The sequence below is a fragment of the Passer montanus genome, unplaced genomic scaffold, assembly GCF_014805655.1.
Source record: "Passer montanus isolate IOZ18808 unplaced genomic scaffold, ASM1480565v1 scaffold55, whole genome shotgun sequence".
NCBI lineage: Eukaryota > Metazoa > Chordata > Aves > Passeriformes > Passeridae > Passer > Passer montanus.
In genome coordinates, this window is record NW_024370485.1 from 1,075,610 (window position 1) to 1,089,916 (window position 14,307).

General features: G+C 46.3%; 1 protein-coding gene across 2 annotated transcripts in view; it reads left to right on the forward strand.

Moving 5' to 3' along the window:
* MRTFA (myocardin related transcription factor A) overlaps positions 1–14,307 on the forward strand; it is a 69,149-nt gene that overhangs the window by 50,155 nt on the left and 4,687 nt on the right. For both annotated transcript variants that reach the window (XM_039725263.1, XM_039725262.1), the window contains exons 3-12: positions 3,827–3,882; positions 5,456–5,531; positions 6,197–6,358; positions 7,743–7,918; positions 8,375–8,530; positions 9,026–9,276; positions 9,630–9,801; positions 9,945–11,039; positions 12,174–12,299; positions 14,077–14,253. In XM_039725263.1, coding sequence (XP_039581197.1) covers positions 3,827–3,882; positions 5,456–5,531; positions 6,197–6,358; positions 7,743–7,918; positions 8,375–8,530; positions 9,026–9,276; positions 9,630–9,801; positions 9,945–11,039; positions 12,174–12,299; positions 14,077–14,253 — 2,447 coding nt within the window. The remainder of the gene's footprint in view (positions 1–3,826; positions 3,883–5,455; positions 5,532–6,196; positions 6,359–7,742; positions 7,919–8,374; positions 8,531–9,025; positions 9,277–9,629; positions 9,802–9,944; positions 11,040–12,173; positions 12,300–14,076; positions 14,254–14,307) is intronic.

The window sequence follows — 14,307 nt, forward strand, 5'->3', positions numbered from 1 at the left end:
ATAATGCTACCTGCAAGGGAAGGTTGAAGCAACTGCCTTTGGTCATTCTGTATATCAGAAGATTAGGAGAACCAAAGTTTTCAAAAGGGATAGGTGCAGAGGAAGAAAATAGTTCTCTGTAATCTTTGCAGGTAAGGTGGAGAACAAAGAGTATAAAATGTAGGGAGGAAAATATAAGTTAGACATTCAGAAAGGTTTTTAAATAGTAAAAACATTTGTGTAGTGGGATAATTTCTCTGCAATAATGCTACATTTTTTCAGGAGAGGTCTCCAAGAACAGGTTAGACAAACTACTGTAAGGAAAAGTTTGGTGTATTTGGCTGAGCAGTCAGAAAGCATCAGGTGATTGGAATTTCCTCATCCCTAACCCTCTGTGGTTATACCTGATGCTTCAGGTCCTAAGGGCTGTGGACAGAGTGGGAATGCTGCCCCACACCCCCCTGGTTTGCAGAGGTTCTGCCCCACCAGCTCAGCCCCTCATTCATATACAGTGCCAGGAGCCACCACAGCTGATGGGGCTGAGAACGACAGAGCTTTGTCAGTTTGGATAGTTGTGAGTGGAATGGATGGAGCAGCATTCTGGTGAGCGACCCACATTGCTTATGAGGCACAGGAGCAGTTTTGCAGGGATCAGTGCTAAGTGGCTGGGAAGGGGTAGGGGTAGGAGCAGGAAAAGGGGCATATCTGCACTTTAGGGTCTCCTTTAGAGTTCACCCAGAGCCTTATTGCTTCAGAGTTCTTCATGGGATTATATTTTTCCTTTTTTAATTTGCTGTAGTTAACAGAGTTGCTCCACAGCTCTGGGTTAAGTAGTTATTTCAAAGCAAAAAAATGTGCAAGGATTAGTTAACTTCAAGTGGAGCATGATTTTACAATAGACACCCTGTTCTGACATATCAACCTCATCCTAGATTGCTGAGGGAAGCAGTGAAGGATTTGTGCCCTCTTGACATTTTCAGAGGTCAAATATGAAGTCCTCTGTCATGCTGCCAGCCCAGAGAGCTACATCCCAGTGCACGTTTCAGAGAACTGGCCATGAGAGACTGAAAGTGTTCTTTGCAAGATTATTCCTGTGGCAGCTCTGCGTTACTTACTATTAAATGCATCTGTGTTTTTCTTTTTTCCTAGTCAGGGATTCTTCTCTTGCTTTCTTCTTCTGTATGCAAGAGTTTTCCTGGACTGCCTATGACACCAGCTGAACTCCTGCAGTTGACTTTTCTGGCCATTAGCTGTGGTCAGGGAAATGTCACTTAAAGTTCATCTGCTGCCTCATAGTGACAGCAAAGGTGGGCAGGAAGGGGAGAGTAAAGAATTAATTACTGCTGCGTCTGCGCATTCTGCTTGAGAGCTTTGGAACACTCAAGATGAATCCTGCTTCACTTGTCTCCAGGGTAGATGTTTATGCTGATTTAAATGTTCCTTGCTCTCTTTGCCCAAGTGGACCTGAGCTTTTATTTTGCTTTTGTGTGAGATGCCCACAATGAAAGGAAAGCACGTACAGGTTCAAGCACATGGGAATTCACAAGCAGCTCACTCGACTTGAAAAGAGCATTGTTTGTTCCTTGCTCTTCATTGAAGTGCCATGGTCAGGACACCTCATTGCAAGCATCAGCTGAGGCCTTGTTGGTGCCTCAGCTAGATGGGGAAGTTTTTTTGCCTTATTTTTGTAGTTGTTGCAAAACAATATCCCTACCATACCTCTGGTTTATCTCAAAGTGTGTTTCACAGCTTGTGCAACTTTCTCTGGTGATTTCTCTCTGTAATCAGATTTATGGAACTAGTCTGAGCAGGAACTATTTGCCCATTGTTGTAGGGGTCTATATACACACTCACTGTGGTTTTCAGTTATTGTTAATTTATTCTACAAATTATTCTTCATTCACTTCTGTACTCCAAATCCCATCTACGATGCCTGGCATGTTCAGAATTCCTGCCACGTGGACTGAATTCTACTTCTTACTCCATTGAGGTGATGCCTTTCCCTGGTCTTAAAAAATTGAGAGCCAGACAGGGTTCAGGGATAAGGGTTTTTACCCCAGTATTTTAATAAGGATCCTTATGGTGCACCACTTCACCGAGGTGGGATGTGCCACAAGGCACGCACACGATAGCTGGCGTGTACAATTTACAGACCTCACAAATCAGCATATCTAACAAGGATGCCCCAGGGGAGGCCTGAAGGAGTGGTGTGATATTCCCCCATCTGAGGAATTCCCCCTGGATGGGCCAAATGTCTAGTTTACAGGATATGTTCTAGGGAGGACCTTGGTTTCCCGAGATAGTGCAGGGCTTTCTGGCCTCCAGCTGCGAGGCCTTTAGGATGTTTGGTCTCCTGGCCTAACAGAATACTAGGACAATTCTAAATTATCAGACTTAAGGAATTACAAGTATGCATCCTAAGATTATTGAGGATTCAAAAAGGTATATAAAAGAAAAGGCAAAAAAATAATCTTGGTATCAGAAGGAGACTCTATATTTCACACAATGTGTCTCAAACCTTTCTGTGGCTACTCAGTTTCATTCTGTAAGAAAGTGTAGAAGGCTCCACATGTGTTAGAAGTAGTTTCTTACGTTGCATTTATGGAGGGGCCGTTATTTAAGTCTTCTGAGACTTCATTATGAACTTATATTTGAGAAATACTTAAGCACTGGTCTTAAGTGAAACATAACATCAGCAGACTATTTTTCACAGGAGCTAGATGCAGCACTTCAGAGTTACTAACTCTTTGAGCTTAGTTTTCTGTCTTCCAAAGACTTGCAACTTATATTTTAAGCTGAAGTTCTTTAACTTTTCTGTTAAGCTGGATGGTAATTCAGATGGTTTAAAATATGAATATTTTAGGAATATGAAAAGAAATTATTACACTCCCTTCAGCTACTTAATACAAACCACAGTGTGGTTGTTTTTTAAAAAAACAAACTACTTGCAGCTTCAGGGAAACTGTGAGGAGCTCCTGACACCATCAGCCCCCCAGCCCTCTGGTTTTACTGTGGGACGTGAGCTTTGTGTGCTCCAGAGGAGCCAGGCAGAGTGAGACATTCCTGCAGGGTTAGTGTGGTCCTGGACAGCAGAGGATCAGTTTCTTAAAACCTGATCCATTTTGGCTCTGGTTTTAAACAGGGCCCAAGGGGGTGAGAAGGTCTGTTCTGTGGAGAGCTGAAGTTAATTCCTCAAGCTGTGGTTTTCTGTCACTAGACAGACAGATGTACTTTTCTCTCCGAGTGTCCCTGTTCTCACAGTAATTTCTCTTGCAGGGAGCAGTATATGTGTGCTGTGGAGCCTCAGGGTTTGCAGCCAGTCCTTGCAGGTGTACAAAACACAGGTCCAGATTCTGGAAAGACCTGCAGCTTCCTTTTAAAGATTAAAAGATAGTAAAGGGGATTTACAGTTCATTCACATTGTCCCCCATCCTTCCAACAGTTTGACCTCTGCAATGTTTCAGAGCCATTCCCACAAGGGTCCTGGATATCTTACTCTCTATTGAAGCTTGTAAAAGGCTTTTTTTGGGGGGCTGTTTCTGAATCCTGTTCTTGGACCCAACTTTGGGAACAGTGATTAGTTTGACTAGGAGTGTACTTGTAGACACTTGTTAGACACTTCAGTGGCCCACAAAAATTTCAGCTCCGTTCCTGTGTCCCCGTGCTGTCAGATGGATTATGGCACTTTCCATTGCTTGGTACCAGCTGCAGATCTGCCTCAGGGTGCTGGAAGATGCAGGAGGCAGTTGCTGTGGTGTGTTTGGTAACTTAGTTGGCCTGAAGGGTTATGCAGTGAGAGAACTTCCATCATTCTAATTAATTTTCTAAATGCTTTTCCTCTCCACAGCTCTGAAAAGTCCAGCTGCATTTCATGAACAAAGAAAGAGTTTGGAGCGTGCCAGGGTAAGATGAAATATAATCTTTAATATTTTGGGCAAGTCAGGAATAGTATGTCTTGTGTTTTGGGCATCCTGTAGCTGCTAAAGAGATGCAGAAGGGAAGTGTTCATATTCTGGATGTAATGCAGCTTTCTGTAGTCAGAGGTGTATTAGATGGGGGGTTCAGAGCTTGCATGTGGTACTGGTTAACCCTCAGTGAAATAGTTATGCCTAAAGCCATTGAAAATGGTGCCTGGATTTTCCCTAGAGTCATCTTTCTGGAAGTGGCTGATACTCTTCTTCCCCACTGTCCAGGCACTTGACATTTTTATTTTTATGGTGTTTGTTTTGCCCTTAAATGCTATTAAATGCTCTTATCATGTGGAGTTCAGTTCCAGCTTTGAGGAAAGTTTCTCTGCTACCTGCACATGCAATTTTTACCTAGGAGACTAGAAAAATTGAAAATTCAGTAGAGAGGATCCCCCCCAAAATCTTGTGACACTGAAATCACAGACTTCTGGCTCTACAGAAAGAGGAAGCCAGGCATCATACTTCATGTACCACCTTTTCTAACTGGGGAGTTTCATGATAATTTCTGTTCCTCAAAAGGCCTCTGGGGATATTTTTTTCTGAGTAGCCTACAGTGGAATGAAACTTGTTATGACTAAGTTTTGTTTTAAAAGTGAAAGCAACATAAGTAAAAAAAAATAACAGCTGTGATTAAAAACTGTAAGGGAGGCATTTAAACAGTGGAAGGATTGCAACAGGGGACTTTGCATTAAGACCAGTGACTAAAGGGCTTTTGCTTATTTCTCTTTGTTTCCTAAAACCTTACTAAGTTAATATTTTTATGTGGGCAGCTGAGCAACTGTGGTGCAGTTTTCTGACCCACTTTAATACTTATTTTCTCTGAAGGCCCATCCTGATGTGCAGTACTTACCAGTCTATTACCTGCTGCTTCCAGCTTCCCATTCCTCAGCAGTGCAAAGAGTAACATGTTCAGCCTGTCAGGGTCATCTCTGTGCATTGCTCCATAACACTTTCTCTAAAGACAGAGCTAAAAGCAGCTCTGGAAGTGAAATCAGCCTTGTCACAGCATTTAGATTCTGTCCCCCAAGGGTCAGCATGGGGTCTTTAGCTTAACAAATAACATATCTTTAGTCAAAGTAAAGAGTATGCCCAAACTACAAGTCAGCCCTGAATGCCAGCAGTACATGAAAGTATTTTCTGTGAACAGTGGATCCAGTGCATTTATCTTTCACGTAAAAAGAAAATCTCATGGATGTTTCTCTGACACAAGTTAGTGATGGTGCATACAATGGGAAAAGAGGACTTCAGCTCCTGAGGAAGTCCTTCCCAGTTTCTGTTCTGTGGGGCAGCATTGCACAATTGACTGAGGTCATTACAATAGAAGGTCATCTTTAGAGTAAACTCTGGGTGCACTGGGACAGGAGATAGGTCCCTTCTCCGTTTTGTGCTTATTTAGATCTCAGTGACAGCTAAAGATGGTTGTTTCTTTTCATTGTGCTGTTCAAGAGTCCTTCACTCCTGTGTCTGATCAGCTGAAAGTGGTTCTTGCTTGTCTGTTTTTGCTGCAGACAGAGGACTATCTGAAACGCAAAATTCGCTCCCGGCCAGAGAGATCAGAGCTGGTTAGGATGCACATTCTGGAAGGTATGGCTAGTGCTGAACATGAAAACATCAACAATAAACTTTATTGTAACTACCTTTTTAACAGCATTCTGCTTTGCCTCTGATCCCCAAAGCTTCCTTCCACTTGGGAATGGGCAGAAGATCATGCCTGTTGCATGATTCCTTGAGAGGGATTCAACTCTGCTTGCTCGGAGATTATTCTCAGTAAAATCTGTTGTGTGAATTCAAATTGTGCAGTTTTGTACAGCTGAGCAGCAGTGAAATAGAATGACCATGGATTGCTCTTCTGCTAAGGGAAGACACTATAAAATGTCCAAGAGGGATTGAGGCAGATTTGATCTGATTAATAACAAACCTCAGCTTCAGAGAGAGAGCGCTGTGCTGCTGCTGAGCACCAAGCTTGGGGCACAACCAGGGGGAAAATATGAACGAGAATTGGGTGACATCAGTTTGAGAACAGTGGATTTGTCAAAAGGGCTACTGTAGTTATCTTTATAACCTAAATATACGTAACATCTCTCATATCTTTGTAGTGCATAGTTACCTGTTGTTATCTATCAACTATTTTTCTGTAGTTACCTACTGTTATCTACAGTTACCTTTTTGAATAGAATTAAAATACTGCTGAAGGGCATGGCTTGACCTTTGTTGGACTAATGCCATTTTATTTACTTTCCCCCAAACAGAGACCTCAGCTGAACCCTCCTTGCAGGCTAAGCAGCTGAAGCTGAAGAGAGCCAGACTGGCAGATGACCTCAATGAGAAGATAGCGCAGAGGCCAGGGCCCATGGAGCTGGTGGAGAAGAACATCTTGCCTGTGGAATCGAGCCTGAAGGAAGCTATTATTGGTAAGGTCAGAGGAAGATCTTTGTGGAGGGCATTTCCCACATGTGGCTGTGATTACCTGTCAATTCACCTGCATGTCTAAGAGAGTGCAATCCCATGGCTGGTCTCATTTTCCTGGCCCAAAACCACAGGCTTTCAGCCCAAGGATTTGAAAAAAGCAGATCTTCTTCTGGCCCAGATAATGCTGTGGAGACATTAAATTATAGGGAATGTGGACATTCCAGAATAATATGAAAGCAGCTGTATACCCTAAAGACTTGAAAGTCTGTTGAAGATTGTATTCCCTAGACTGTCTCCTTAAAATCCCTCTCTCAGTATAACATGTCAACAACGTTGGTCAGGGAGAACCCACTGACTTACATCAAGAGGGGAGACAGAATATAAACAGGTGTGATGAAACAAAAGATGTCTGTGAACTCAAAAACTTCAGAGGATTCAACCCCTTTAAAAATAAACCAGAACAGATGTAAATCATGCCAGTGCCATTCCAAGGGCTGAAAGGAATGCTGAGGAATAGCCTTCCCACTGCCTCAGCAGTGCTCTTTCCTGTCTCCCCAGACTGAGCAGTCTGTGTGTCTGTGGTTATTCATCTCCTCAAACACACACAGCTACTGTAAAGACAAATGGGACACAACTGTGAGCAAGATGGAATACTTTCCATAAAAAAGGAAAAGGATAGTGTTGTGAGGGAGCCTGGCTTCACTATTGAGCAAGAAGTAGTTGAGGAAGGGTGAACTTGTGAACTGAAGCATAAGAGATGTGGCTTCCTTCTGACGGAGCAAAGTGCATCTCTGGATTCCTCTTGATTTTAGGTGAGGCGCAAATGACAGTATTTCCCTATTTAGCAGGATTAATTTGAGAAAATGTACTTTGGTACATTACAAGTATACACTCATGTGAATTTATCTACTGGTGTGTAGATGGACAGAAATGCTGATAGCAGCCAGGGCCATCACTTAATCCATAGCCCTTATTGCTTGTAAGCCTAGAGGACAGTTTGGGATTCTGTCTTCCAAGACAGAAGAATCCAAGAGAGATTCTACCTTCCACCATACAGGATGAACACCAGAGAAGCCATGATTCAACCTTATACTGTCCAATCTTCTTCTTTGGTGCCAGATGATAATGAAATAAGCCATGTCACAGAGCTGGGTTTGGGCAGACCTGAGTATCTCTTCTTACACTCACTGATCTTGCCTGGCTAGGAAGCCAGGGAAATGGTTCATCCCAGTCCACATCATTTTATTTTACTGATAGGCAGTGAATGTAAACGCTTAAACCTGACCCAGTTTGGACTCTGTTCTCTCATTGTTAGCTGGTGCTTTAAGCACACCAAGTAATTTCTTATTCCACTTTACAGACCACGATTGATGTTTGTGTTTTTAGTTGGACAGGTGAACTACCCAAAGGTTGCAGACAATTCCTCCTTTGATGAGGACAGCAGTGATGCCCTCTCCCCTGAGCAGCCAGCCAGCCATGAGTCCCAAGGCTCTGTCCCATCGCCGATGGACTCCCGGATCTGTGAGGCTCTCCCTAGCACCACTGGTACATCACTAGCTCAGGTGAGAATGTGGAGGCCTCCTGCAGTGCCCTGGAGCTTCAGGCTGATTTGTGGCAGAGGAGCCTAAAAAATGAGACTAAGGCTTCCCTAAGAGGTACAGTCTGTGAGATTTCACAAGGGGTCTTTGTTCTGTGTGGTGTCAGTGACATCCTGCTCTGGTTATTCACAAACCCTCATGGTGGTGTCTTGTGGGAAGTGGGCAGCCATTGCTTGGTGATACAGCCTGTGTGCAACTGATCCCAGCAGGAGATGCTGGGAGATACAGGTGTTGAATTTTGATTCCTTTTCTGCCCTCAGAAGTTGTACTGCTTCTCAGGGACAACTGAAACAGTGGGTTAAAGGCATCCGATTAATGATTTGAAGCCCATGCTTTCTTCTAAGTGGATACTTCCTGCACTCTGTTAAACTATTTCCCTCCTCTTGTGTATATTCATTCTGCCTTTTTCTGTTCCTGCAGGGTTCATCCCAGTTACAGATTAGTGCAGACTCCAGTGAAACTCTTTTCCTACCTGAGCAGCCACCTCCACCACTGCCACCTCCACCTCTTCTGCCCCCTAGTCTTACCAATGGAGTGGCTCTTACTGCTGCCAAGCCCCCACCAACACTCATTAAGGTACTGTTTTGGCTGATGTCTTCATTGTTGTAGTCTAAAGGAAGATAAGAAAGTTACTTTTAAGCAGGTTTGGAGTTGGAAGTATTAGATTAACAGATGCAAGGGGAGGAAACATTTCTCACTAGTGTCTTCCTCTGACACTGATTGTAACATATTTAATGGGGTTTTCTGTTCTGTGGTATATTCATCTTCTGTAAAACAGATGCTGAATGCAAAATGTTTTGAAACAATCAGTGTTATCTATAATTAGAGTCAATGAGTCTGCACTGGATGAGCAAATGATCTGGTGTGCTGGGAAAGGTGACCTGCATTATGGTGCAGCATAAGCTGCCACTGCGGTGTCTGTAATGTCTCAGAGAAGCATGGAAAGACCCTGAGATGAACAAACTAAAGACTTCCAAAACTAAAATCCCACTGTGTGTTCTGGTTTACATGGGTTATTACAGTATATCAGTGTTTCCATTCTTACTTGCTTCCTCCTTTTCTTCTAAATAGCAAAGCCAGCCCAAGTCTGCTAGTGAGAAGTCTCAGCGCAGTAAAAAAGCCAAGGAGTTGAAGCCGAAAGTCAAGAAGCTTAAGTATCATCAGTATATTCCCCCGGACCAAAAGCAGGACAAGGGAGCTCCTCCCATGGATTCATCCTATGCCAAAATACTGCAGCAACAGCAGCTCTTTCTCCAGCTTCAGATCCTCAACCAGCAGCAGCAGCACTACAACTATCAGACCATCCTGCCAGCCCCACCTAAGTACGGGTCCGCAGTGGCAGGTGTCTCTTAGCGAGCACTTAGCAGCACTCTTACCAGAGACACGCTCTTCTGGGTGTGAGGGGTGGCCTCGGGGTGTGACAGTGTGACACACTCAGCCTTGTAGGTTCCTGAGGGCCTCAAAAAGAGCCAGTATGAGATGAATCAGACAAAAGCAGCTGAAGTGAGTCGGCACAGCAATGGGCAGGGATATAGTCAAGAGCATTGGTGTGCTTCAGAGTCTAGGGCAGCACTAGTGACCCAGATGTTTCTGAACGTGTATGTTTGTGGACAGGGAGGGCCTCTGGTGTCTTTCTACTGTGGTTTTGATGTCTGTGTTCTCTCTTTTCCTGCAGGCCTCCAGGAGAGCAGCAGAGTGGTGCCAGTGCCCCTGCCGTACGCAATCTCTCTACCACAGTCAGCAGCACATCTTCAGTATCTTCTGGTTCTAGTGGGCTGATGAGACAAAACAGTAACGCTGCAGTGGGCAAGCCTGGCCCTCTCCCTGCCAACCTGGATGAGATGAAGGTAAATGTCCTGTGAAGCTGAATAGACCCTTCCTGCCATTGTCAGTGGGCAGTACTGAACGATGTTGCTGCTGATATCTAACTGATAGTTGTTCAGTTAGAAGTTCTCTTAATGTTGCCCTCTTTTTTCCCCCCCCTTATCAGGTAGCAGAGCTGAAGCAAGAGCTAAAGTTGAGGGCCTTGCCTGTCTCGGGCACAAAGACGGACCTGATTGAGCGCCTCCGAGCTTACCAAGAGCAGAACGGTGCAGCCAGCCAAACAACCCCCACTCCCAAGCCCAGCACAGCAGCCGTCCTCCCTAAAGCTGCTGAAGTGGTGGTGGCCTTCCCAACTGCCAGGCTGAGCACAGGGCCAGCCCTGGTCACCACTGGCATTGCACCAGCAGAAGTAGTTGTGGCCACAGTTACTGGTGGCGGCGTGATGAAGTTTGGGAGCACAGGCTCAACTCCTCCTGTTTCTCCAACTCCTTCTGAGCGCTCGCAAATGAGTACAGGGGATGAAAACTCGGGCACTGGGGATACCTTTGGAGAGATGGTGACTTCACCTCTGACCCAGCTCACCTTGCAGACATCTCCAGTACAGTTCTTGGTGAAGGAAGAAAGCTCCAAGTCTGCCTCCTGTAGCATAAATGTGGCACCCAAGTCAGAGTGGTGTGGTGCTGGTAACAGCAGAGATGCAGAAGTTAGGGACAAAGACCAGATGTTGCAGGAGAAGGACAAGCAGATTGAGGAACTCACCCGCATGCTGAAACAGAAGCAGCAGCTGGTGGAGATGCTTAGGCTGCAGCTGGAGCAGGAGAAGCGCTCCCAGCAGTCACAGCCAGCCCCAACAGCTGCGGGAGAAGGAACAGCCCTCGTCTCCAAACCAGGAGCGTTTGGCACCCAGGTCAAGAGTGAAAACGGTTTCCTGAGTTGCCAGTGTGCAAAGCAATCCAGTGGCCAAACAGACCAATCCAGCCCTGCACCAAGCGCTAGCCAAATGGACTCTTTGAATCCAAGCCCGGTGCCAAAGAAAGCCGTGATGGTGAAGCAGGAGGAGGCAGAGCCGCCGTGCCAGTCCCACAGCCCGCGGCTTTTCCTTGGCCAGCAAGGGAGCGCCCTCATCAAGGGCACCCCTCCCCCCACCCTCATCACTGACTCCACAGGGACCCACATTGTCCTCACCGTGACCAAGCAGAGCGCCGAGAGGCAGGGCCTCTCTCCCCACGGGATGGCAGGGAGCAGCTGCCCACCCTTGCAGGTAGGTAAGGGTCGGATCCCATCGCTGCTGCTGCTCCTCTCTCCTTCTCCCATTCAGGTTACCATAGGATGGCCTCACAGCGTGGAAATTCAATACAATAAATACTGAAAGGGCTGAGTTGCTCACTGCAGTGGTTGGTAGATCATGGCTTTGTAAAACAGAGCAGTGTAAGCAGATCTTTGGCAAAAAGACTGGAATTTGACAATGATGAGCTGTGTACGGCAATGCACAGTGCACGGCTGTGTGCATCACAGGCTGTTCAGCATTCTTCCAAACACACGGTTCTGCCTTTTGTCAGGCAGGACCTTGGGCTTGGACTACAAGGGTTTGCTGCCACAGTTCACTGTTTTTTAACAACTATGCCCGTGGTAGTAAAATGAGCAGAGTGTATTTCACCTCTTGTCCTTAACTGTAGAGATCGTAGTTGGAGTGATAGATGGGTCATCTTATCTACCAAGAGGTGAAATCAGACCCTGGGAGCAGACTGTTTGCTTTTTGGCTGCTCTTTGTTTTAATGCATGTCAGTATTTCAGTGTTAACAGAGTCTTTCATCAGAGATGATTTACGAATCCCCTGCTGGCATGAGCTCAGCACTTAACAGAAGTGTTCCGAGTGTTCCTTCCAGGAAGGGATAAATACGCCCAAGTTTGATGGCATAAGTCAAACCTCAGCACCTTCCATGACATCAAAGATAATTTTCATTCTCTGCTGATACATTTCTTGCACTTTCTGCAGAGCAAGTGGCAGTGTCTGCCATTAGTGACAGGCACTGAGCAGGCTACGTTTGCTGCATAGCAGGTGAGATGTTGGCAGCTGTCTAAACATCAACCTTGTCAATGCTGAGACCCCAGCGTATCTCACCTGAGCTCCACTGCTGCTCTGCAAGGGCACAGCTCCTCTGTCAAGTCTGGCAGTCCTTTGGTAGCCCAGGGATTGAGGCTGGTACTACCTCCTCTCTCAGGACTCTCGGTCGCATCCAGTCTGATTTCTCTGCTCATGGAAAGAGAAGGATGGAATTTCATAAAGAATGAAGAGTGGGGAAAAAACAAACTTATAAATGCTGTAAGAAGCCTAAGCCCTGTGTCCATGTCATGTCTGGGGAATAAGGTGTTATGGATACTCTTTTCTTTCCAGAGCGTACAATCATCACCCGCTAAAACTTCCAGCCAACTGCCGTGTCAGGTACCTGCAAACACCCCTCAGCAGCCCACGCAGCAGCAGCAGCAGCAGCAGCAGCCCAGAGGACCAAACCAATCTAAGGTAGTTCACTGCCTGCTCACTTTTCTGCCTTGGTTTTCTTTGCTTGCTGCCAGCATTTGCACCCACAGGCAGTCGGTACAAACCTACCACATTCCAGTGGGTGTTGTCTGTGGATTAAAAACAACGAGGGGCTGGAGTGAGCAGCCTTGATTCACAGGGGTGTTTCAGATTCTTGAAGGACTACTGCTGAACAGAAGAGGTGGCTGCTGCATGGAGAGAGGGTGGTGTGGCTGCTGCTGAAGGGGCATGTGAGGTCAGAGGGGTAAAAAGGCTGTGACCTTTTAGTCTCTAGTACTGCTGAGCATGCTGTCATTTCCATTCCCCTGCCCTGAGCATGCCAGTTAATCATCACTTTGTGAAGTGCTATACTGCTTCAGGAAAAAGAGCACCTCTGCCTTTAACCCTCTCCAGGTGCTGGCTGTACATCTCAACCCTTTCTAGCCTGCTTAGCTGTCTCTCTAAACTGTAATTAAGATTAGGTACAGAAAGATGATGAAGAGTTTTTAGAGCTTGGAGGATCATTTCCAAGTCAGTTCCTGGAAAGGGTATGAAGACAGAAGTAATTTCTAGCATATTTAGAGTGAGAAATCTATTTTGCAAAGGGTCAGTGCCTTGGTTTGCTTTGAGACCTTGGAGAAAGTGGAGAAGATAAATAAAGGCACCTTTTTCCTTGGAGTTCCTTAGGCTTTGTGCTGCAGAGGTGTCTCTACTGGCTCTTCCAATCCTTTTGCCTCCCTTTGGGGTCAGAAGCCAGGTCTGCAGGTGGTCACAGGGCAGCTGGCTTTCTCAGCACCTCCAAACCTGCAGCCTTTCTTCCCCAATGGTTTCCATAAGCAGTCACTGAAAATTGGTACTTCTGGTAAAACCAACCCACCCAGTGAGCTAAAAAAGGTACCCTGCCAGCACATCCCATGGCCTGTGCCATGCTTTCCAGCCCTCCTCTGGAAGAGTGGACCTCTGCAGAGCTGGTCTGGGGTCACTCCTCTGCCTGTGGGTCACAGAACAGATGAGCAGCTTTCCAGGGAACACAGGATGGGCAAAGGCATCAATATGTGCACGTATTGAAAGTGCCATTCAGCTGCTGCCCAGGGTTTGCTGCTCTAGGGGAGCAAGATTCTGTGTGGGTCATGCAAAGCTGCTGGAGAGGGAAAGGCCTGATCCTCCTCCTTAGGGGCAGTTATGTGCTGATTCATCTGGTAAAGCTGAGTCATGAGCACCACTTCCTGCAACACTTGGGGTTTCCTTTGGAGCTCTGGTGCTGCTGAGTGCTCTGGTGCTCTCTGCCCACCAGCAGGCTGTGAAACTTGCTGCTAAGTGAAGCTGGCTTGTGACTCCAAAGCAGGCACTGTCGAGGGAGGTGGGTAGAACACAGGATATATTGCACAGAGTAGGCTGAACACTCAAGGGAAATGCCCTTTCTCTCCAAAGTGCTGCAGGAATCCCCTGCTTGGATGGATAAGGCTCTCCCCGTCCAGGAGAAGTCAGGAGGTGGTTTGTGGTGTGGCTGTTTTAGCATTGGAAAAAACAGCTAAAGATTTCCAGCTGTGAGTCGAGGGGAAATTTGTCTTCTTCCCCTGCAGTCAGGGCAAAGTGCACAGAGTCCAGGGAAGGAGGCAGGCTGCTGTGGGCAGAGCAGTGGAGACTGCTGTGCAGTGCTCACAGGGAGAGGTGATGGTCTCTCAAGCAGCTGTGAGACAGGAGTTGATGTAGGATTTTTGTTGATCAGGACTTTTCCCTGATTTGCATTCATTCCCTCTTCTGTCTTCATTCTAAACAGTCCTCATCGCAGCCTGGCTCTCCTGCTGCACCTTCCCCCTCCCAGATGGACCTGGAGCAGCAACAGCACACGCCGCTTTTTGGAAGTCCTCCACCTCCTCTTCCTGTTCCCTCGGTCCCAATGAAAGAGCCACCACCAGGCTATGAAGAGGCTGTGAAGCAACAGCCAAAGGCCCAGGTGAGAGCAGTTATTCTCCCTGGTTTCCTTGAAGAGCAGATGAAAAGTTGCCAT